Raw genomic sequence first — 23133 nt, 5'->3', positions numbered from 1 at the left:
GGGCATTCCAATACACTTAGCAACATCTGGAATCTTTATTTTTTTAAACTCTGCATTTTCTTGGAATTACAAACCAAAGTGAAAAATAGGAACACTAAACATTTGGATTTTATAGCCAAGATTGAAAAGCATTTTTATCTATTCTGAAAATGGTACATGCATATTTTGTTGTGGACTATGATTTAGTCAGTAAATTCCAAATAATATTTGACCATTTCAAATTAGTTTAACATTCTATCAGTTAAGGTATATCAGTGTACATTGCAAAAGTACAATTTCCTGAAGATCTCCTCTGTTAGTCATCATAATACAAACCTCAAAGTTTTCTACTGTCTTTCTAAAGAGATAAACTAAAACTTAATCCTGATTCCTCTTTTAAAACAAGTGTGTCTCTTCAGAAGGAAAAACATGATAAAGAATAAAACTATAAAATTACACGTATTAACTTCAAAATAATTCTGAATTTCCAAGTACAAGATCTTTTCTTGGGAAAAAAAAGATTATGAGGAGGAAATATTATAAAATAAAATACATATCCAATATTTGATTATACAATTTAATTTAAAAAGTAATATACAAGTAATAATAATGACAAATATGTAAACAGTATTTCCAAATCCTCTCCCAACCAATCAACTTTTATTTATTAACTATTAACTGAAAGTGGATTATTTCAAGTGTATAATTTACTATGAACTAATGGCAAAATAATTTTAGAAATCATAATAAAGAGTGGAAAACACTGTATAATTAGAATCTCAAGAAAATGTAGGTATATTTTACAATAAATTATTCCTTAAAATATATTTTAAAGTAAAATTTTCACTTTTGGAAAAAAAAAAAAAAAACAAGGCAACAAGTTCTAGCTGAGTAATATTTACCTAAAACGCAGTACAAATATTTCCATTTAAGTTTCCCAGAACTTAAAAACCAGACTCACCTTATCACTGGAGTAAAAAGGCTGTGAAGACGACAATATAATCTTACACCCTACGTAAAATAAAGATATATCAATAACAAGTGAGATCACCCCCAGGGACACACACATCAATGAAATTTTGAAGTAACAAATTAATTCACTGTCAATATTTGAGAATCATCACAAAATCTAAACCAATTTAAAAATTATTCCAATGTCATGATACATCATAAAATAATATTGTTTAAATCATTAAAAATAGGATTAAAATTGTGCTATAAATTCCTCATATATGACATACACATATACAAAGGTTTTTCTAAATTATTTTTCATAAAATATAAAATTTCTAACATAAACAAAATATACCAATACAGTAATACATCTATAATACTTGTTCATCATATATCAATAAAGTATTGTCAACTGTACAAAAAACTGGCATTACATTTATTTTACACATTTGTGTTTTTTTTTAATTCAAGTAGTTTGACAACATGCTGCTACATGTGAAAGAATGTTCAATGGATATAACCTTGTGAGTGATGCAGCAGTACTACTATCATTTAGAATTAGGTAAGAGAATGAAAAAACAATTGAACATTAGAATTCTTGAAATACCAAAAATAAATAAAGAGACTTGCCTGTAATATAGTCAAATTTTCTAAACTAGAAAAATTTTGTATGTTTCTCAACTACCTTTTATCTTTGTGAAGAATGGCAACATGCATTCTAATATTGGAGAGGTTGAGGGAGAGGTCGTTACCTTTGAAATCACATCCTGCATCTCATTTCTTGGATAAAATGTTCCATCATCATAGCGAAATCTATATAACATCTGTTCTGGTTTGAACTGATGTTTATCAGTAACTAAGAATATAGAAACACTATATTAAAATAACGATACTCTAAAAGGGGGCAGATAAACAGCAAATAAATTTATTGAATACATATTCCCAAATACTAAAACTTCTAGTTTTACAAAAAGCTTTTCTAACACAGCAATACCAATCCAGTATTTTAACAGCAAGATTCATAACAACATTTTGTTTAAAATATTACAATTTCCATACAATGATTTGAGAAATAAATTGACGTTTGCCACATTCAACTATATTACAACTAAATACATATTCAAATATATGTATTTATATATGTACATGAGTATATAGTATGTATAAAGGTACACACAGTGTGTACATTTATATAAAGATATGATTTTGTGTTTTCTGTTACTTCACAATGCTACAAAGTTGAGCAAAAAGTGCTCTTCAAAGAGCTGATACTCAAACTAGTGCATTGTGATTTGATTCTCAGTCCTACAAATGAATTTTACCATGTATCTGTTTTATCACACTGTGATCAGGCCAAGACCACACATACACCAATCTTGACCATTTATCCTGTGTTTGGACCTCCAGAGTAGCTTAAATCAATTTAGTATCTAACCGATGCCAAAATTGTAACTGTTCTTACATTAAGAATTGCTTTAAAATGTCAATGTTTTTTCTTATTGGAAAACGAGAGTGTTCATTCTTCATTACCATCCTCAAGATAAGACTTTTGTATTCATAAAGACTCCTATTCCCAGGACCTGATGCTTTCACTGATGAATTCTACCAAATATTTAAAGAACAATTAATTCCAATCCCTCAGACTCTTCCAAAAATAAAAGATAAAGGAACACTTCCAAAACTTATATTACAAGGCCAGATACGAATACTACAAGAAAAGAAAATTATAGACCAATATCACTGATGAACATGGATGCCAAAATCCTAAACAAAATACTGTCCAATCAAGTTCAATAGCACAATAAAATGATCATATACCATGATCAAGTGGGATTTTCCCTGAGAACTAAGGGTGGTTCAACATATGCAAATGAATAATTATGATGCATCACATTAACAGAATAAAAGATAAAAATTATATGATGATCTCAATAGAAGCAGAAAAAGCATTAGTCAAAATTCAACGTCCTTTCATAATGAAAGGTCTCAACAAATTTGGCATAGACGAAATGCACTTCAACATAACAGAGATCATATATGACAAGCCCACAGCTAACATAATACTCAATGGTCAAAAGCTGAAAGCTTTTTCTCTAGAATAAGACAAAGATACTTTCTCTACTTCTGTTCAACATGGTACTAGAAGTCCTAGCCAGAGCAATTAGGGGAGAAAAAGAAATAAAAGACATTCAATTGGAAAGAAGCAAAATTGTCTCTATCTGTAGGTGGCATGATCTTATATATAGAAAACCATATAAATTCCACCAAAAACTAATTCAGTAAACTTGCAGGATACAAAGTCAACATTTAAAAAATCAGTAGTGTCTCCATATACTAACAATGCACTATGGAGAAAAGAAATTTTAAAAATGATCTCATTTAAAATAGAATCAAAAAATAAGATATAACACTTAGGAATAACACAAGAAGGTGAAAGATCTGTACACTGAAAACTATAAACCACTGATGAAAGAAATTAAAGAAAACACAAATAAATGGTAAGAAATCCCACGTTCATGGAAGTGAAGAATTAATTTTGTTAAAATGTCCCTGCTACTCAAAGCCATCTACAGATTCAATGTGATTTCTATCAAGATTCCAAAGGCATTTTTCACAGAAATAGAAAAAACAATCCTAAAATCTGTGTGGAAGCACAAAAGACCCACAATAGCCAAAGCAACTTTGAATAAAAGGAACAAAGCTAAAGGCATGACATTACTGACTTCAGACTCTGCTACAAAGCCATAGTGATAAAAATAGCATGGTACTGGATAAAAGCAGACATGTAAACCAATGGAACAGAATAGAGATCAGATCCCAGAAATAATTCCAGCTTTATGGTCAATTGATCTTCCACAAAGGTGCCAAGAATACACAACGGAGGAAGACAATCTCTTCGATAAATGATGTTGGGAAAACTAGATATCTACATGCAAAATAAATAAATTATTATTTATTAATTATTAATAATATAATTAATATTAATATATTACACGTTATATTAATGATATAATAAATATAATAATATAATTAATATAATTTAATTATATTATTTAATTATTATAAATGGGACCCTTTATCTCACACCATATATAAAAATAAATTCAAAATGGACTAAAGACTTAAACATATGATGTAACACTATAAAACTACTAGAAGAAAAGATTAGGGAACAGCTTCTTGACATTTGTCTTGGCAATAATTTTTTGGAGAGGACCCCAAAAGTATAGGCAACAAAAGCAAAAACAGACAAATAAAAATAGACAAATACACTTGCATCAAACTAAAAAGTGTATGCACAGCAATTGAAAGAATCAATAAAATTAAAAGACAATCTATGGAATAGGAAAAATATTTGCAAACCATATATTCAATAGGAGGCAAATATTCAAAACATAAAAGAAATTAATTCAATTCAATACCAAAATTACAAATAACCCAATTAAAAACGAGTGAAGAACCTAAATAAATACTTCTCAAAAAAAGAAATAAAGATGCCCAACAGGGATATGAAAAGTTGCTGAACATCTCTAATCATCCAGGGAAATGCAAATCAAAACTATAATAAGATATAACCTCACACCTCTTAGGATGGCTATTACCAAAAGACAGAAGTGTTGGTGAGGATGTGGAGAAAAGGAAACCCTTGTACACTGTTGGTAGAGATGTAAATTCATACAGCCATTTTGGAAAACAGTATGAAAGTTCCTCAAAAAGCTAACAATGGAACTACCATATGATCCAGCAATTTTACTTTTGGGTTTGTAATTCAAAGGAAATAAAATCAATGTGTCAAAGAGATATCTGCATCCCCACGTTCACTGCAGCATTACTCACAATATCATGATAAGAAATCAGCCTAAGTTTCCATGGATGGATGAATGGATAGATAGAGAAAATACGATATACTGTATTGCAAACTTGAAAATTGATAAGAGAGTAGATCTTAAATGTTCTCACCACAAAAAAAGCGATAACTATGTGAGGTGATTAATACACTAATTAGCTTGATTGTGGTGATCATTTCACAATTTACACATATTTCAAAACATTTTATATACCATAAATATTTGTCATTTATACCTCCAAAAAGCTGGGAGGAAGGGGAGGGAATCTCCTACTAAATCTCTACATTTTCTCTTTTTCAGGCTAAGTTGTTTTATATACTGTCTAATAAAAAATGTCTGTTTTAGAAAGTAAAAACCTCAAAGTAAAAGTCAAAGAGTTTATATTTAAATATTTTCTTTACAAGGAATGCAACATTTGCAGAAGAGATAATTTGCTGCAAAGAGCTATATTTTTATGATTAGATGAAAGACTTTGACCTTTATTTTTTGCTAGAAATGTTGAAAGAGGAAAGAAAGTTGTCAGAATTCTCATTAACTACATTTGATGCATCCAGAAGAAAGTCAAAAGACTTGTTAACACACACAAACACACACATACACATGTGAAGTTTCAGCTCTTTTACCCCAGCCTATCCAAACGTTCTACATGGCTTATGACCATAAATTGTTTTTTTTTAAAAAAAAAAAATACAATACAGCTTTTTGGTATCTTTTCCCCAAGCCAAGTCATACATAAAACAGACTGTATGAAAGAAATATAAAATCAAGAGAAATACTGTGAAACTCTACGTGTTTTAAGATCAGAATTTTTTTCTACTATGCAATCTACCTATTCCCATTTTTATCCCTTAATAATCATTGAAATAGATTGTCTTGATATTCCAGAATTCAAGAAGTTGAGCCCAGATGTTTTTGCCACAATGAAACAAGTGGTAGTCTAACCTATTTGACAGGAAGAGCTTAGCTGTAAGGCAAATGCTTGTGAATAATGAACCTTGGGTTAATCTCAACTCTTAGCTGTTGCCTTAGAAAAACCCTGAACTGTTCTGCATTCGAATTTACTCTACCAATTTATCTAGCATGGAAAATCGGTGTATAAACTACAATTCAGGTCCTCTAGTGAAGAAAGTTGCTTAACGCAATCTTTTAAATAATTGTGTGAGAGAGCCAGGGGTGTAGTGCAAATGTTTAACAATTGGCTCTCTAGGTGGTGAAGGTGGGGGGAGTAGAGGAGAAGTTCTGATTTGCGGCATTTGCCCATTTCTGTTGTATAAATATTCCCACTCTAACCAATTTCAAGCTTCCAACCTAAAGTCACTGACCATGGAGTTAAAGGTGCGGTGGCACTCATTACACAATATTTTCACTATACACAAGCAATAGATATAAATAACCTCGACAGCATAGATAATAGTAAAACATTGTAAAGTAATGAGAAAGTGATACATTTAAAGATTGTTTTACAAGTCCGGCATGGTGGCTCATGCCTGTAATCCCAGCACTTTGGGAGGCTGAGGTGGAAGGACTGCTTGAGCCCAGGAGTTCAAGACCAACCTGGTCAATATGGCAAGACCTCATCTCTACAAATTAAAAAAAAAAAAAAAAAAAAAATTATCCGGGCATGGTGGCATGCACCTGTGGTCCCCGCTACTCACAAAGCTAAGGCAGGAGGATCGCTTGAGCCCAGGAGGTTGAGGCTACAGTGAGCCGTGATCACCCCACTATACTCTAGCCTGTGCAACAGAGCAAGACCCTTTCCCCAACCCCCCAAAAGAGTGTTTTACCCTTTTTGCAGCATAATTTATGCACTTACATGTTTATATAATTGAATTAATAATAATTGTGTTTAAAAACTAACCAGCCTACAAAATGTATTTAATTATCAGCTCTCAGGAGCTTGTACGAGCCAACTTCCGCACACCATGGGATATAACAAATATTAATAAGATATGAGGTCTCTGTTCTCACATAAGCATTCCTACTGCAAAGAGTAGCACCAGACAAGATACATATTGTCAGCATACCACAGAGAAAGCATACGCGGCCTCAACCCTAGAGTTCCTGCTATAGCAAGGCTTTGCTGATGGCGAAGTTCTCAATCATATTTGCAATGTGAATAATAGCAGTAATAGTCAATTTCTTTTTTGCTTGCTTTCTTTAAAACAGATGGTTCATTCAACTTTATTTTAGGAATTCTATTTTCACCAAAATGCAGCTGGAACCACATACTAATGATACTAGTACATTTGGCTCATATCTCTTTATTCCAATAGAATTATTCTATTAATGTGAAATTGCATAATATGTTCTCTCACCCCTAGTTTGCATGTCAACATGAACCAGCAACCTTTATTTCTTAGTAGTTTAAGTCTGTCGTTTTACTCTGTCCATCAAGAAACCCAGCTGCTCTCATACTTCCTTCTAGAAAGGCAGAAATATGCTAGGATACAATGGGAGAAGTCATTTTTGCAGGAAATGTTGGGAAGAAAAACTAGCTGGTTTTCCACTGGCTAACACTAGCTACTGTAACAAACAAACCTCCCTAATATAGTGACTTAAGTTGTAGAAGCTAATTTTTCATTGAGGTAAAATCCAATCAGTGGTGAAGGATGAGGGATGGTGCCCTCCTCATGCAGGGTCTGGGGTCTGACAGAGGCTCAGCCATCCTTAATGCATGGCTCCCAGGGTCACCTTGTGTTTTGTGTTTTTTTAATAGCCTGTACACTTCCCTTGTGCATCACTTTTGTGTACATGTCCTTGGCTGCAACTCAATTTCACAGCCTCCCCTTGACTGCAAGGAAAACTAAGAAATGCAATGTATGCACACCCACAAAAAATAAAAGCTAAACCAATTTGGTAGACAACTACTCAATTTCTGCAACTGAGGCACAGTTCCCAGGACAATATAAGATCTATTCAATCCTATTAAAGACAGGGCAATTATTATATATGCCTGTTAGCATTTTACGATGTTAATATATAATAGTCATAATGTTATTTTTACTTTTAAATTCTTAAAGGATGCTTTTAGCCTACCAGATGCTAAAAGCAGCCATATAATGCTTTTAGATGTTTTAATGATGCTAATGAAACAAGCACAAAATCATATACAATCTATAAGTATCATCTGTTCACTCAAAATATAATCATTCATTCAGCCAATATTTATTGAGCACCTGTATGGGATGGGAATGCCAGGTATTTGCTATATAATAACAAATGAAGCTCTTGTTCAGATAGTGTTTATATTTTTATTGGAGGCCAGGGATGGGATAGGGTGATAAAGATGTAATAAACAAAGACACAAGTAAAACAACATAATAATTTCAGAGTGATAAGTACATAAAGAAAGATTTCAAAGTAAAAAAAGAAATAGGACATTGGAATCACAGGACAGGATGGTCTAAAAGTCAAAGGGCCATGGAAGACACGAGTCGTGAATACAAGGATTTTTGTCTTTTCATTCACAACTCTGTCTCTATCACTTAGAAAGGCTCCTGGTATATATTAGGGATTAATAAGTAACTGTTGAATGAGAAGAGCAAAAGCTAAGGTCTTAAATAGGAAGTCATCTTGGAGTGTTGAAGAAAGAGACAGAAGGTCAGGGTGGCCACCGTGCAACAAGTTAGGTACAATGCGAGGTATCAAGCTCTGAGAGGAAGTCAGGGGCCCTATCACATCGGATCTTGTAGGTCATGGTAAGAAGTTTAGGGCATGTAATAGGTCTGAACTTTTCTTTAAGTTTGATCGTAAGCAATTAGATGGTTATAAACAGAGGGATGCTTTGATCATATCCCCGTTTTAAAAGGTCTCTTTAGCTGTGACCTGGAGAGTGTACTATGGGAGTGGAGAACAAAAGTGGAAGCAAAGGAGGAGATGACGTTGACTGGAAAGAAGGTAGGGACGCTGAAAGAGAGATAATTCATTGTTTAGGGACTTATTTTGGTAGTAGAGTTCACAGGGCTTGACGGTATGAGGGAGAGAAAGGAATTAAAGATGATTCCTGGCTGGGTGGATGGTGGTACCAATATGTAGGCAACACCTAGTGTGATAAGGAAAGATGGGAAAGATCTGGTTTGTTTGCACAGCATCTAAGAAAGGAAATGAACATCAAAATACCATAGCCAAACATCCATATTTATTAATAATTCCCTTTTTCTCCTCCCCCACAATTTACCTTAGAAATTCTTTAAGCCTTTGTCCTGAGTCCCATCAACACTGCTTTCTTGGTTTTTGTCTGTTTGTTCATTGTCAGTGTTCCCAGGAGTCTAGTACTCCCTTGAAATGATTCCAAATATGTCTCTCACCTTATTTCTATCCTGAGCTTCACCCCAAATTCTCAATCTCTTGCTGGCCACTCCCCACTGGCTATCTGACCCAGTCCATAGCAAAGCCTGCATCTTCTCTTTCAACTCTGTTCCTCCTCCTGAATTAGTTATCTCAGTCGTTCAGAGAAGAAGGCTCAGAATACTCTAGTCTCTCTCTTCATTCTTCATCACCCGCATCCAAAGAGTTATAAAATATGGTATTTTAGCTTTGCCAGAATCTCCCCATGGGTTTTTTCATGCCCATGGATGCAGACCTGCTAAAGCCCTTGTACTGCCACCCCTGGGTGCAGCAGGGCCCCCGGAGGGGCCTGGTGCTTTGCAGTCTTGAACCTCTCCACTTCAGGCTCCATGCTGCTGCATCTCATAGCTGTGGACCCGAGTTCTGATCATGGCTCTCCTTAAAAGCATTCATCAGCTCCTGGCCCCCTTCAGAATAAGCCCAAATGCCACAGCAGACTTCAGATCTTCTGGAATCCAGGCTCTGCCTGCCTTTTTGCCACACCTCCCCTCGCCAGTATGTTCATCCATGGACCCACATGAGGCTCTGTGCTGTTCCCCAAAGAAGCCACCACAAACTCACCCACCACTGTGCTGGAGTGCTGTTATTTCCTCCAGGTGGAATGCCCCACTGCCCTGCAGTCCCTGGCAGAGTTCTATTCATTCTGCAATGCCCAGCATCACTGTCATGTCCTGTCCTCCAGGAAGCACTCCCAAATCCTCTAATTACTATAGAAGTAACCATGCCTTCCTCCACAATCCCACTTCTCTATTTTCTAACACTTGCCTGTATTGAAGCTCTTCATTTTAAGGTTAACAAAGATAGCCCCATAAACCCACACTCCCTAAAACACTATTCTACACATATTAGGTACTGAAAATGTTGTTAAAAACAATAAGCATCCTAATGTGGGGAACTGTAGACTAAACTGATGAATGGGATTAAGATACATATGGTGAATAAATGTATTAAACAAGTAATTAATAAAGTAATTACCATGGTGAATGATTCCATTTTCTAATAATGCTTGTCCCAAGTGCACACCTTCCTCAGGCCTGTGAATCTCTCCAATTTCCAACAGCCATGACACAAATTCGCTGCAACAGAAAGCCAGTGAAAAAGCTAAATGGTTAATTTTTTCCCCAGCAAGTCTTTCCAAACCATCCAGTCATGAAGCAACGATGAAAGGAATCTCAAAATATAAAGGAATATTTGCAACACATTTCAACAGATTATTTTTTCACATATGTGAGGCCTACAGCCATTTAAGTTGAACTCTATTCTAGAAAACCTATGTCTGTACATTCAGACATTACTAAACTATACTTAGTTTTAAACTGTTCAACTTGTTGAGGCCTCTAATAAACACAAAGTGGAAATTTTAGAGTAGCTTTAATTAAAAGGTTAGCATTAACATAAAGGCAAATGTGGGACTAAAGGATTGCAACAGATCCTAAAGACAGCTAAAGTCAGAACCGAATAGAGTAGTAACAACTTAACATAAAGAGGTAAGCTGTCTTTAATGTGGTTCCCAGGCACAGAGAACCAGTGAGTTTAAAGATCCAGGAAGGAAGAACAAAACAAAACCGCATGTACCGTGTGATAGGTAGGATTCTACAGAAATCCTCTCACTGTCCTCCTACCATACCAAGATTCCCTCCCCTTGGTTTTTCAATTAAATTCTAATCTAGGTACTGCTCTGAAGGGACTTTTGCATATGTAATTAAAACCCCAAGTCAGTAGACTTTAAAACATGTAAATTATCCCAGTGGGCCTGATTCAGGGAGTGGAACCCTTTGAAGCAGAGTTTTCTGAGGCTAGTGGCAGGAGAGGAAGTCAGAGAAATTAAAAGCATTAGAAAGATTCAATGTGCCACTGCCAGCTCTGAAGATGGAGAGGACCTGGTACCAAGATACGCAGCCTGCAGAAGCTGAGAGCAACCCTTGGCTGACAGCAAGGAAACAAGGACTTTATTCTTGCAGCCTCAAGGAGCTGAATCCTGACAACCACCTGAGTAGGCTTGGAAGGGAACTTTTCCCCAGAGCCTCAAGATAAGAGCCCCATCTGGCCAGCACCTTGATTTTGGGGTCATGAAACCCTAAGCAGAGAACCCACTTGAGCGCTCTTGGACTTCTGACTGGTGTTGTTTTAAGCTGCTAAGTATGTGTTCATTTGTTATACAGCAATAGAAAACTAATGTACACCAAAAGACATATAAAAGTTTTACTACATTGTTTTGAAAATGTGAAATTACTTGGTAAATTCATTATTGTATCTTATCTGTCATCCATAAGGAATACTCCAGCACAGAACCATCCATCAGAACTGTCTACCACACACTGCTGCGGCTGTGAAGGCCACAGTGGATTATAGGTTACATCTGTCACCACTGCAGGGCAGCCCCAGGCATCACAGATAATAAGGATGATGTTTTGTATCACTTAGGAGAGCCTCAGCTATATAGCGATTAAAAAAAAAAAAAAAAGGTCCCATGGTATCATTAAGGGAACACTAAATACAGAGACATTTTACAAATAAAAAATATTATGTTGCTCATGTTTTAAAAGCCTAACATTTGAACTTTTATATAAATGATTGAATTTGTTGTAGACTGGCTTTCTTTTTTTGGTTAGAGAAACAAAGCTATGGACTGCATCAGGAAATTATTTCTTCATTAATTTCATAAACAAAAGCAAGAAAAATGACTAATGTCAAATAACTGAGGGATATAAAATTCTAAAAATGGGTTCTCTAGACTACAAAAATAAGGCAGAAAAAGTTAAAAAAATTTTATTCTTTTATTAAATAAGAACCATTCAAAACCATTGCTTTTCTATTGCTGCATAACAAATTCAAAAGAAAAATATAAGAAAAGGTGAAACAAAGTGTAGCAGTTAATATCATGTACTTTGCCATAAGACCATGGGGACTCAAATCCTGTTTCTGTTTCCACTACCTGCATGACCATGAGTTCATGAATTTAGCTCTTTAAACCTCAGCTTCTTCATTATTAACATAGAGATAATATTAAGAATGTCATGCCAGGTACAGTGGCTCATGCCTGCAATCCCAGCATTTTGGGAGGCCGAGGCAGGTGGATCATTTGAGGTCAGGAGTTCGAGACTAGTCTGGCCAATATGGTGAAATCCTGTCTATACTAAAATAAAAAAAAATTAGCCAGGTGTGGTGGCATGCACCTGTAATCCCAGCTACTCGGGAGGCTGAGGCTGGAGAATCACTTGAACCCGGGAGGCAGAGTTTGCAGTGAGCCAAGATCATGCCACTGCACTCCAGCCTGGGTGACAGAGTGAGACTCCACCTCAAAAAAAAAAAAAAAGAATGTCAATGTCATAGTGCAGCCAAAGGATTAAATGAGATGACAGATGTCAGGAACTCAGCATGGGGCCTGGCACATAGTGAGCTTTACTAACTCAGTGGTTGACAAGTGGGTTGAGATGGTTGTTATGTAGCTAAGGCATAATTCTCTAGTCTGATGGCACTAGATTCCTGAAAATGTCCAATTACAATGAGGGAAAGAGCCACTTTAAATATTGCTATAAACTGGAAACATTTTTAAGAGAGAGAGGTCAAGAGTAAAGGAACCCAATAAGTGGCTTTATCATTGGCCCTACTGAGGGAATGGGGAAATTCCATCAACACTCTGCTAAAGGACAATGATCCACGCAGAAATGATCTCAAACTTGCACTGTAAGCAGCAGTAGTGTGCTGTTATGGAAAAGGCCACAATAACCTAACATTTACTGAGTCTCTCCTACCTATCAGGTGCTCTGGGAGAAGCTTCATATAGCATCACAATGAACTTGCACTATTCCCATAGGACATAGCGTGAGTGAAGGGTTAGCAAAATGTATTCTTCTTCAATAAAAACAAATTTGGCCCTGGGCTAACTTTCTATCATAGCTATGCTCCCCTAGACACCTGATGAAGGTAGTGTGTCAACTGCTAAACTAGGCAGCATTGCAATGGTAAAAATGACCCCTGGTGGCTAATTTGCACACCTATAAAAACCTAGTGGGAAGCCATAACTTGAAGTCACTCTCTTGCAAGTGGGCATATCCCAGTGAGGACCCTGAAAGTTATGCCCATGGGGTGGGTACAAGAGATAGTGTTGCTTTGCTACACAGGGCTTCTATGCCAAGATAAACTCACATCTTCTCTTTCCCTTGCACGAGAGCTACTACCACCTAAGGGGTACCTACAAGCAACAGTATAGCTCACTGGCAGATGTGTAGCCTGCTGGGAGAATTACTCCCAGGGAAGAAGAGAGCCAGACACTGCTCTGCAGGCAGAGGTTTTCCTGGCCTATAGATTTCTGAGTTGGGGGTTGGGAAGTGTATTAGCTCTTTTTCACACTGCTGTAAAGAACTTCCCTGAGACTGGGTGTATTAGTCCATTCTCACACTGCTATAAATAAATACCCAAGATTGGGTAATTTGTAAAGAAAAGACATTTAATTGATTCACAGTTCTGCATGGCTGGGAAAGCTTCAGGACACTTACAATCATGGCAGAAGGGGATGCAGGCACACCTTACATGGCAGCAGGTGAGAGAAGGCAAGTGAAGGAGGAAGAACCCTTTATAAAACCACCAGATGTCATGAGAACTCACTCACTATCATGAGAACAGCATGGGGGAAACCACCCCCATGATCCCATCACTTCCCACTAGATGCCTCCCCTGGCATGTGGGGATTACAACTTGGATTATAACTCAAGATGAGATTTGGGTGGGGACACAGCCAAACCATATGAGGGAGGCAGAGGTAGCCTATGATTATGTTGTATGTTCCCATCGCTGGTTAAAAAGACATCCTACTGAGCACTGTAGGTAAACTCTACCATCATCTCCACATTTTCAGAGCAAATGGAAACTTAACCATCCCAAATCACACAACAAATTGGTGGTACTACTAGGAGCTGAATAGATAAGTTTGATGACAGTCTAGACTGTAAACTACCACTCCAGCCTACTTTATAAACTTGGGCATTGGTATTCACTAACAATATGCAATCGTTAAGCTCCCTGATCCATAGTTTCTGTATCTTCAAAAAAGTATAAAGGTATTTAACTCCTACCTCAGTATGTATTCCAGCATTAGAAATAATATATAGGAAGAAGTCAGCACAGAGGCTGGCCTAAAAAGAGCTACCTGAAGGCAGCTAACCTTCTTTCTGGTCCTGCACTCATTAAACCAGTCAAGGAATCCCACTTTATGCTGTCCAAAGGAACCAAACAACACTCAGTCACTCTGCTCTAATCTAAAAACCAAAGTGACCTCTCTGCCTATTGCTCACTGCCTGTCTCTTCACATGACCCACATTTTTAGACTCTTCACCCACACCCTTTATCCTGAGTCCAGCTGCCTAAATTCTAAATTAACTGGTAGTTCAGACTGTCTCTTATCTTCTCTGTCTTTCTGATTCTGACTTTCAGGCCCTATACACATGTCCGTGCCCAACCAGTCATCCTGTCCCCTGCAGGCAAACCCACCTGCCTATCACTCCTTGCCTGGACCCAACCTCCCTTTCCCCTGGGATCATGACATATCAGAAATCTGAGAAGTCATGAATGAATGGATGGATGCCTTAAGTTTCCTGGTCATGATTCTGGCTCTCTGTCCATTCCTTCATCCTGTTACAGCCCAGGAAATGGCAACTGTAAAGAAGTTTTCAGAAGTGCCAAAGGAAGTATTTTTAAAGGAAAACTAATTGAAGGAAAGTTAACAGGTGAGATAATGAGAATGTAAAAGAAAGTCATGCACCCAAACTCCCAACCCTACCTTCCAAGAAAGCATTTAGGGAACGTAGTCAGTTTTCTTTTTCTGTCTTTGATCAGATTTCCTTGTCTGCACATCATTTTATAAAGTTTCTCACCCTGTTCAGAGATCATTACCCAGGTATCTTGCTCCATTCCTAATTTTAAACCTATCAAAAATGAGAGAAAGGAGAGGTAACTGAAAATTCTCTTCATTCATTCATTCAGTTGTACCTTCATTAAGCAAGCATTTGTTGTAGGTCTACCATGTGCTGGGGGTTGTGGATACAGACCCCTGTATAATAGTGCCCTGGTGTTCAAGAAGCTCAGGGGCTAGGGAGACCTGCAAGGCAGGGCTTCCAGGATATATGTCACCTTCATGCAAATTGTGCCCCAAAGGCATAAAGCTTTAGCCAGAAGAATAAGAAGAGCAGCTGAGTCTCAGCCTCCATTGAGTCCTGGACCAGGCACCCTTGCTCAGGTTTAGATCAGCAGAACTGGACAGAGTAGTCATAGAGACAGTTCTGGTGGGAAAAAAAAAAAAAAAAATGTGATATAATGGAGGCATACTCAGGCTACCTCACCTCTCCCTGAGAAATGTTAAGAAAGGTTTCACAGAAGGGACCTGTCTTGAATGCACAGGTATGAATGGGAGTTTCTAGAGAAAGCAGAGCTAACTCATTTGAAGCAACATGGAGGTCCAGAGCTATGGGTTGTAAGAGAAAAGACAGGAGATGGGCTGGTAGGATAGCCAAGATCCTTGCTCAATCTGCAGTTTCAATTTGTTTCATTCCTTAGGTATTGGGCATGCAGCTAAGTGTTTTAACCAGTGGGAGGAGCAAGGTAGGGTAGTGCGGGAAAGAAAGCTGTGTTGCTTTGGAAACAAAGCTCAGAGGACAGTATGGGGAACAAACTGAAGAGGGAAATATTTAAAAAGAGGGACACTGTTAGGAGAAACCTCAAAAGTTCGAGGAAGTTCAACTCACTGCGAATAAGGGTAGGGCCATAGGGCAAAGAGGATGAAGTTGAGAAATAGTTAGGAGGCGCTATTGATAAGATATTGGTTAAATGTGGGCATGGAATAAAGAGAAGAAATCAGATGCCTTCCGGGCTTCTGACGAGAGTGACTGAATGGATGCAGGGAGGCATATTGGGCAAAGGCATCCAAGTAACCAGGAGTTCGGTGGGTACCGAGTATGCGTAGTGTAGACATTCAGGTGGGAGTCCAGGACTCAGGTGAAAACATGAGCATTCCCAGGGGAGGACTGGGTATGCCTAGTGTGGACATTCAGGTGGGAGTCCAGGACTCAGGTGAAAACATGAGCATGCCCAGTGGAGAGGGCAAGGCTGGACATAAAGTTTAACAAATCGGCAGTGTATAAGTGGAAGTTAATCTGATGGGAATAGATAACCAAGACGAGGAATCTAGTTAGAGAAAAACAGTGCCAAGCTAAAGAATGAGAAATACTTGTATTATTTTTAGTCATCTAGCTACAAAATTTCCTACCAGACCTTTATTTTTGACAATCCTGGAGCCATTAACATCTGTCTTTATTCAAAAATGATACCTTAAGAATGGAGTCTAATAAAGATAAATATAAAGATAAAGATAAAGATCATAAGCAGTTTTAGAGAATGTGCTTTTTCTCTTGTTTGGGGGTTTTTATTTTTATTTATTTATTTATTTTTTGTCTTGGGTGAATCATACTCACGCTTAAAAAAACAAAAAATGCTCAACTTGATTGAAAGCTTGATTCACCTTTTAACTATTTGTTTGCTATTTGAATTCACTGCTACGTTCAACAAAACTTAGAGTCAGTCACATATTCATAAACTTTGTTTTAAAATTTTCTATCTGGTTCTTCATCCAGGATCAACCAAAGGAGTATTTGAAAACGCTTTGGAAATTCTACAAGTATGTACCATGAATATTTCAATCAAGGTAGCAACCTTGCATATTCTTCAGGGGAAAACATCTGAAGACGGAAGAAAGAGTTCTTTGTGTTCTGAAATTTCATTACCAATGAGGTGTTTTATTCTTGGGTCTCCAGAAGTAATCAACAATGTCATGCTTCTTAATTAAGAAATCAGTTGTTAATTAGTAGAAATACAAGCATTTCTATTTCTGAGCTGAATTATAGAAATATGCCTTTTTGCAGATAAACTTCACACTGGTGAATATAGCCAGGCCAAATTCCTTTTGCAAATTTTTCTAAAAGCATAACACAAATTCGAGATAGGCCTCCTCATATGAACAAACAACTAATTGGGTTACATTGTATTATATTCATAGACCTAACAATTTTTTAAAGTTTGTATAAATCCAGAGTGCTTTAATCTATAATTAGGAATCTAACATATTAGGTCTAAGAAATTTTAATGTTCTGTTAAGTATACAGAGAACAATTGGAAGCTTTACAACACTGCATTATGTTACTGAAGCTTATCACTTAAAGAAAAATTTGGTAATGCTGCTTTAGAAATACCAATAATAAAATGAAATGAAAATTGAACAAATTTTCTATTTTAAAAAACTATTTAAAAGACACTACCAGCCATAACATAATTATTTTGCTAACTATATAAGTATTACATAACAATTTTGTAAGTATCAAATAAGTCTTTTATCAAATAAGTATGAGGCTCACGTCACATAGTATTAGGTTGGTGCAGAAGTAATTGCTTGCAATGTCAAAACCGCAATAATTTTTGCATCAACCCAACAAGCAACCATCATATACCTTTCTACTTTCTCATGATTTCCCATTATCTACTCCCATGCTAAGTTAGAATCTTTGCTAACTATAATAGTGCCCAATTCATACACCCACCTTTCCGCCGTTCTCTTTCTTTCAAAATAGCTTCAAACCATTCATGCTTCTCTTCAGGTGTTTTTGCCATACAAACAAACCATTTATTTTTTGCTGTGTTATGTATCTTCCATCCATTAACAACAATGTGTCCACTGCTATGGAAATCAGCTGTAAATTAATGGGTAAAAGCAAATGAATAAAATGTAATACACATTATTATATCAACACTATCATTCAATACATAAAAGTTCCAAAACCACTGAATTGTTCAACATATCTTTGCTTTATATATGCATTTTGAAAAACGTACACATTTAAAAATTTTAAGAATGCATTTATATTGCAGGCAGTCAGTTCTTAATAATGGAACATTTCTAGCTCGCAGTGTTAATACATTACATGAAACTAAACACTACAAAAATAATTAGCACTTATATGCTCTATGCTAAAAAATATTGTCAAAGTTTCTAAAGTAATAAAAGAACAACATGCAAGGTATTTTCTTCTCAAACATTCAAGATGTCTATTTATTTTATCTTTCTAATATTTTTTTGAAATAGCATTCTAGGTTTCAGAGACAATTTATGTCCCACGGAAAAATTTTCTATTATTTAATGAACTGCACACTAAGGATTGGCCAATGGAACACACTAAGAGTGTAATTACCTAAAACTGCAATAAATGGAAACATACAAATGCCAAAGCATTATCACTGTACATGGTCGAGACATACACTCTTTAAACCCATTTCATTACATTTATGTCACATAAATAGAAACTTATGAAAAAATTGTTGAAGATAAATTTACATTTAATTGTCTTTTTTGATACCTCACCACAATTTTGGGTAAACTGTCATGCTGGGTTTGAAAATGTCAACAGCAAACTCTATACAGTAGTTCTCTGTCTAACAGCAGGTAGAGAATAGTGACATAACTTGCAAACGACCTTTACTGGCACGACAGTCCCTGCAAAGCAAAGATTCCAAGATGGAAAAACCTATGACAGAGGCCTGAGTCAGCACCTGTACCAATTAAAGTGACCCTTTTCATGTGTCTCTCCTGAAGGTCATTCAGCAGCAAAGGCCAGTGTTGAGGAGGTAAGCCATAACAAAGTTAAAGGTGGTTTAGAAAATGACTTTGTGGTACTTTGCTTGTTTTGTTCTTTTCTTTTCAGATGATCTATTTTATGAAGTTTTTGAGTAGAAACAAATGTTCTTGGCACTCATTCTCCCAAAATCTGGTTCCCATAGTCTTTTTCATTAGCTCCAAAATCACTACACATTATATGAGGTCAGACTAATAATACCACAAACCCATTATCAAATGATGCTGTTCAGTTGTGGAGTATTTAAAGTTTCCAGATTACTTTTGAGTCAAAATAGGATGACATTAGACATTAGTCTGTATTTTCTATAGGTGCCATAATACATGAATAATCAGTAATGACTTCTGATAATATAGAGATTTAAACTGGCAGATCCTTCCCTCCCAAAAATTTACAAGCAATTTTTAAAAAGATTTTTTGTACTATTGTTACCTTCGTGTGTTTAATTCATGTTCTGATCCTACACAAAGTAAGAGAACTTCATAATTCATGTCAGATAAGTATTCATGAGCATTAGTAGGAAAATAAGAATATTACTTCATAATTACAGTGCAATTCCTCCTTAATATCTATAAAAACAACCAGCTGAGAAATTATGATAAACTGGTAGGAAAAAATTCAGAAATTCTCAAATTCTACAAGTTTAGAACTGTCCCCCAACCCTGATCACTTGTAACCTAACAAGACCAGAATCACAAACAAGCCCAAGCTTTTTTTCAGGCTGTCTTCTCTCTATTAAGTCAGGCTATGATTAGCTAAGTGAACCTGGCACCCGCAGCTTAAAAGATCCCACATGGCCACTCAGGTTACTACACCTTTAACCATTACTCTAGATAAAGAAAACCACAGCAGCCAAATGCAGCCTACAGTCATAAACACTGGACTCACTCCAAAATGAACACAGTGTAGCCCTCCCACAGAGCACAGGGAACACACGTTCACATGCCACAATCATCTGGGTCATGCTGCTGACACCACACAGGTGTACCCCAGGGCCAGCCATCTCTATAACAGGGGGTTTTCCTTCCTTTCTTTCCTGGAGTGAGTCTGGTCACTGGCCTCTACACACCCTGCTGGCCCTCCCTCAAATATTTTTCATCAGGCCACTTCTTAGCTCAAAAGCCACCCATTGGGTGTCTCACCACTGAATCAAGTCAAAACTACATGTAGACTTTGCTTTAAAGATTCTTCCCAAACTAACTCAACTCTGTCTAACTCCTTCTGTTTTCCACTCTGTTCTAATGCCTTCCCACCATGCTTTTCTCGTCTGCTGCTTTCCTGGTTGTCCTGTGAATACTTATGTATTCCCCAGGCTGAGTTTCTCATCAAGCTACCCCACACTCCTCTCTGCCTCACAGATTCTTACTCCTCTTGAAAGTGGACCCATCTCCTCCATGAAGCCTGGCATGACCAATTGAGCCTGTGCATACACATTTCTTTTGGAAAGCACATAATTCAACTCGGAATCAGATAAGTGAGCATGTGATTGATCACATGTGGCTACTGTCTCAATGTACAGAAACCAAGATCATTAGCTGACTGTAAAATCTACTAATATGGTTTGGGTCTGTGTTCCTGTGCAAATCTCATGTCAAATTGTAATCCCCAAAGTTGGAGCTGAAGCCTGGTGGGAGGAGATTGGATACTGGGGAAGAATTTCCCCTTTGGTGCTGTTCTCATGATAGTGAGTGAGTTATCGTGAGATCTGGTTGTTTAAAAGTGTACAGAACCTCCCCCACCCCTCTCTCATGCTCCGGCTAGGAAGACGTGCCAGTTTCCCCTTCACTTCTCACCATGATTTTAAGTACGCTGAGGCCTCCCCAGCCACATGAACTATACAGCCCACAGAACTATCATCCAATTAATCCTCTTTTCTTTATAAATTACACAATCTCAGGCAGTTATAGCAGTGCAAGAATGGACTAATACATCCACTGTCTCAAATAACAGCTTAATTGCTGCACTAATATTTTAAAAGAACAGCTTGTGTCAAATAATTTTACGTGAAGAAATAATGTTCCTTTTTAAAGTTTATATGCTAGCTAATTTCTATCACACCAATTTTAAAAATCATAAGTAATTTTAAACATATATATGTACATACACTAACACACATATACAATTGAATATACACACCACAGGCCTCAAAATGTAGTATACATACTTCATAATAGCATCAAAATTACCAAATGTTATACAAAATAAGCAATTGCTTCTCATTTTTTTCAAAAGCTACAGAGACATATAAATAGCTTCACAATTTTAATCATAGTACATTGTCCAATATCTTCATACTTCAAACTAAAAATTAAACTTATCCATAAAGAACACCCTCACTAAAGTCATTAAAAAGTCCAGCATTGCTTTGTACTTAGTCAGAATTTGGTTTAAAAAATTTAAGTGAAAGAATAAATAATTTATTAAATGGCAAACGCAGGAATTTCCAAGCTTCAATGGATCTAAAATGTTAATTTTATAGGAAGAATAGATTTTAAACTGCCATTCCTTAAATGTTGAATATCCAAATTCAACAGTCTTTAGTCACAGATTTCTTCCAAAAACAGAAAAATCCAAGGGACAGACCTGAACAAGTCACTAATTACTTGAAGCTATACAGTTTGCAAATTCCTTGCTCTTATTTCAGTACAGTTTCATATAATTAGATGGGATTTTTCCAAAACTGATACACTAAAAATCTCAGTGGACGTGCCAGTATTCTTTCAATAAATTTGCATTTCAATGAGATGGAAAATATCCAAGTATTATAAAAAGGTTAAGAAACAGAAGAAATTGCCAGACTATGTTATCGAAAACATCAAGAAACTGATGTCTAAATAATGTATTCAATCCTTGTCCTGGAGATCAACACTGTGAATTCATAAATTTCTAAGGGAAACTTTCAAACTTGTAATTTGTTCATAAATATTTAACATTGAGAAAAAATTTTTGAATAAATTTTCCAGCATCCCAGATAGCATATGATATTATTTTGGGCAAAAAAAAAAAAAAAAGATTCTAATTGACTTTTCCTTTTAAAAATCTAAAAAGTAGTTCATCCCTTGACTTTTCTGAATTCCCAAATATATTCTGTTAAATTAATAACATTGAAAATGTATTTTTAAAAAACTATTATATTCTTATATTCTTTTCAACATTTGTTAAGCCATTGTTACTTTTTAATTAAGAACATATTCAATCCAGCTTACGCAACAATACTACAATTGTGAAAGTAACTGGTTTATCTAGTCAGTAGACTGGTATGCAACAATAAATACTATTTTTGGTGATAAGGCATGAAGATAAAGATGATGATCATTAAGATAATACAGGTACTCGATTTAAGCGAAAAAGGATACAAAATTATAAAGTTCACATTTTCAAGCATTTTTAAATCTGTGCATGAAAAGGAAAATTGCAGGAAATATTTTGTATATAGTCTTATGTATTTGTCTTCGTATGACATTATTATCTAATGTTTTTTGCCTTTATATTTTTCTGCAGTTTCCAAAGTTTCTTTAATAAGCACAATTTAATTTTATAAAAATAATGTATTCAATATATTAAAATAGTTTCAAGTATTTATATCTAAAAGGAGAGCTAAATTGTTTTAATTGACTTACTTTCAAAGAACACCTTAAGAATAAAAAAATTTCATCTTATCCAATTCAAATTTGACGAATGTATTGAAATCTATGGTATGCCCAACACTGAACTACAGACCACATTTTCTAAAGGTCAACATTCTCACCCTCTCTCCAACCATAGAAATAAACTGGTGCATAAGAGAGAATACTAATGATCTGGTACTACTTTCTGAATGGCTTTTCAGGCATGCACTATAAAAATTACCATGAAAATTAATTCCAGGAAGTTCAATAGCTTTCCTATTATTGCCTTTAAGCTGAATTTTCTTTAGAGCATCATGATCAAACTAGTAGTCCCAGAAAGAATCTTCAAAGAATTACTTAGATTCACTGAGAGTTGAAATCTGAGGAACGGTTGCATGGAAATTTGGCCACAGATGCAAGGGTCAACATCTGTCTTGAATATAGGAATTAATGAATAACATGGAAAGACTTAAATAAATATATATACAAATTTTTGCACTTTTGCACATCATACTATCATTTAAATTTCTTTCTATACTAAGATATAACTATGATATAAACTAAGTCATTAAGTATTATGAATAAAATTACAATAATATTATTTATCAAAAGATTCAAGATGTTTACATGTTGGCTGAAAACTTTAGTCTCATCCCAAGTACAATTAATTTTTGTGCAAGTTTTGAGCTATATCAATGCAATTAGTCATCTGATAGAGCTTCT

The 23133-nt window shown here is 35.9% G+C and overlaps 1 protein-coding gene across 4 annotated transcripts in view; it reads right to left on the bottom strand.

Annotated features, from left to right (window-relative positions):
• The window catches only part of PREX2 (phosphatidylinositol-3,4,5-trisphosphate dependent Rac exchange factor 2), a 303886-nt gene that overhangs the window by 189838 nt on the left and 90915 nt on the right, over positions 1-23133 (bottom strand). For all 4 annotated transcript variants that reach the window (XM_021942408.2, XM_017962077.3, XM_003902839.5 and 1 more), the window contains exons 9-13: positions 17714-17863; positions 14908-15052; positions 10104-10204; positions 1686-1789; positions 941-990 (exon numbers count right to left, since the gene is read on the bottom strand). In XM_021942408.2, the coding sequence (XP_021798100.2) occupies positions 941-990; positions 1686-1789; positions 10104-10204; positions 14908-15052; positions 17714-17863 (550 nt within the window). The remainder of the gene's footprint in view (positions 1-940; positions 991-1685; positions 1790-10103; positions 10205-14907; positions 15053-17713; positions 17864-23133) is intronic.

Source organism: Papio anubis, chromosome 8, assembly GCF_008728515.1.
Source record: "Papio anubis isolate 15944 chromosome 8, Panubis1.0, whole genome shotgun sequence".
Classification (NCBI taxonomy): Eukaryota; Metazoa; Chordata; class Mammalia; order Primates; family Cercopithecidae; genus Papio; species Papio anubis.
The sequence above is the reverse complement of the archived record's forward strand: the minus strand, read 5'-3'. Positions and strand labels throughout refer to the sequence as shown.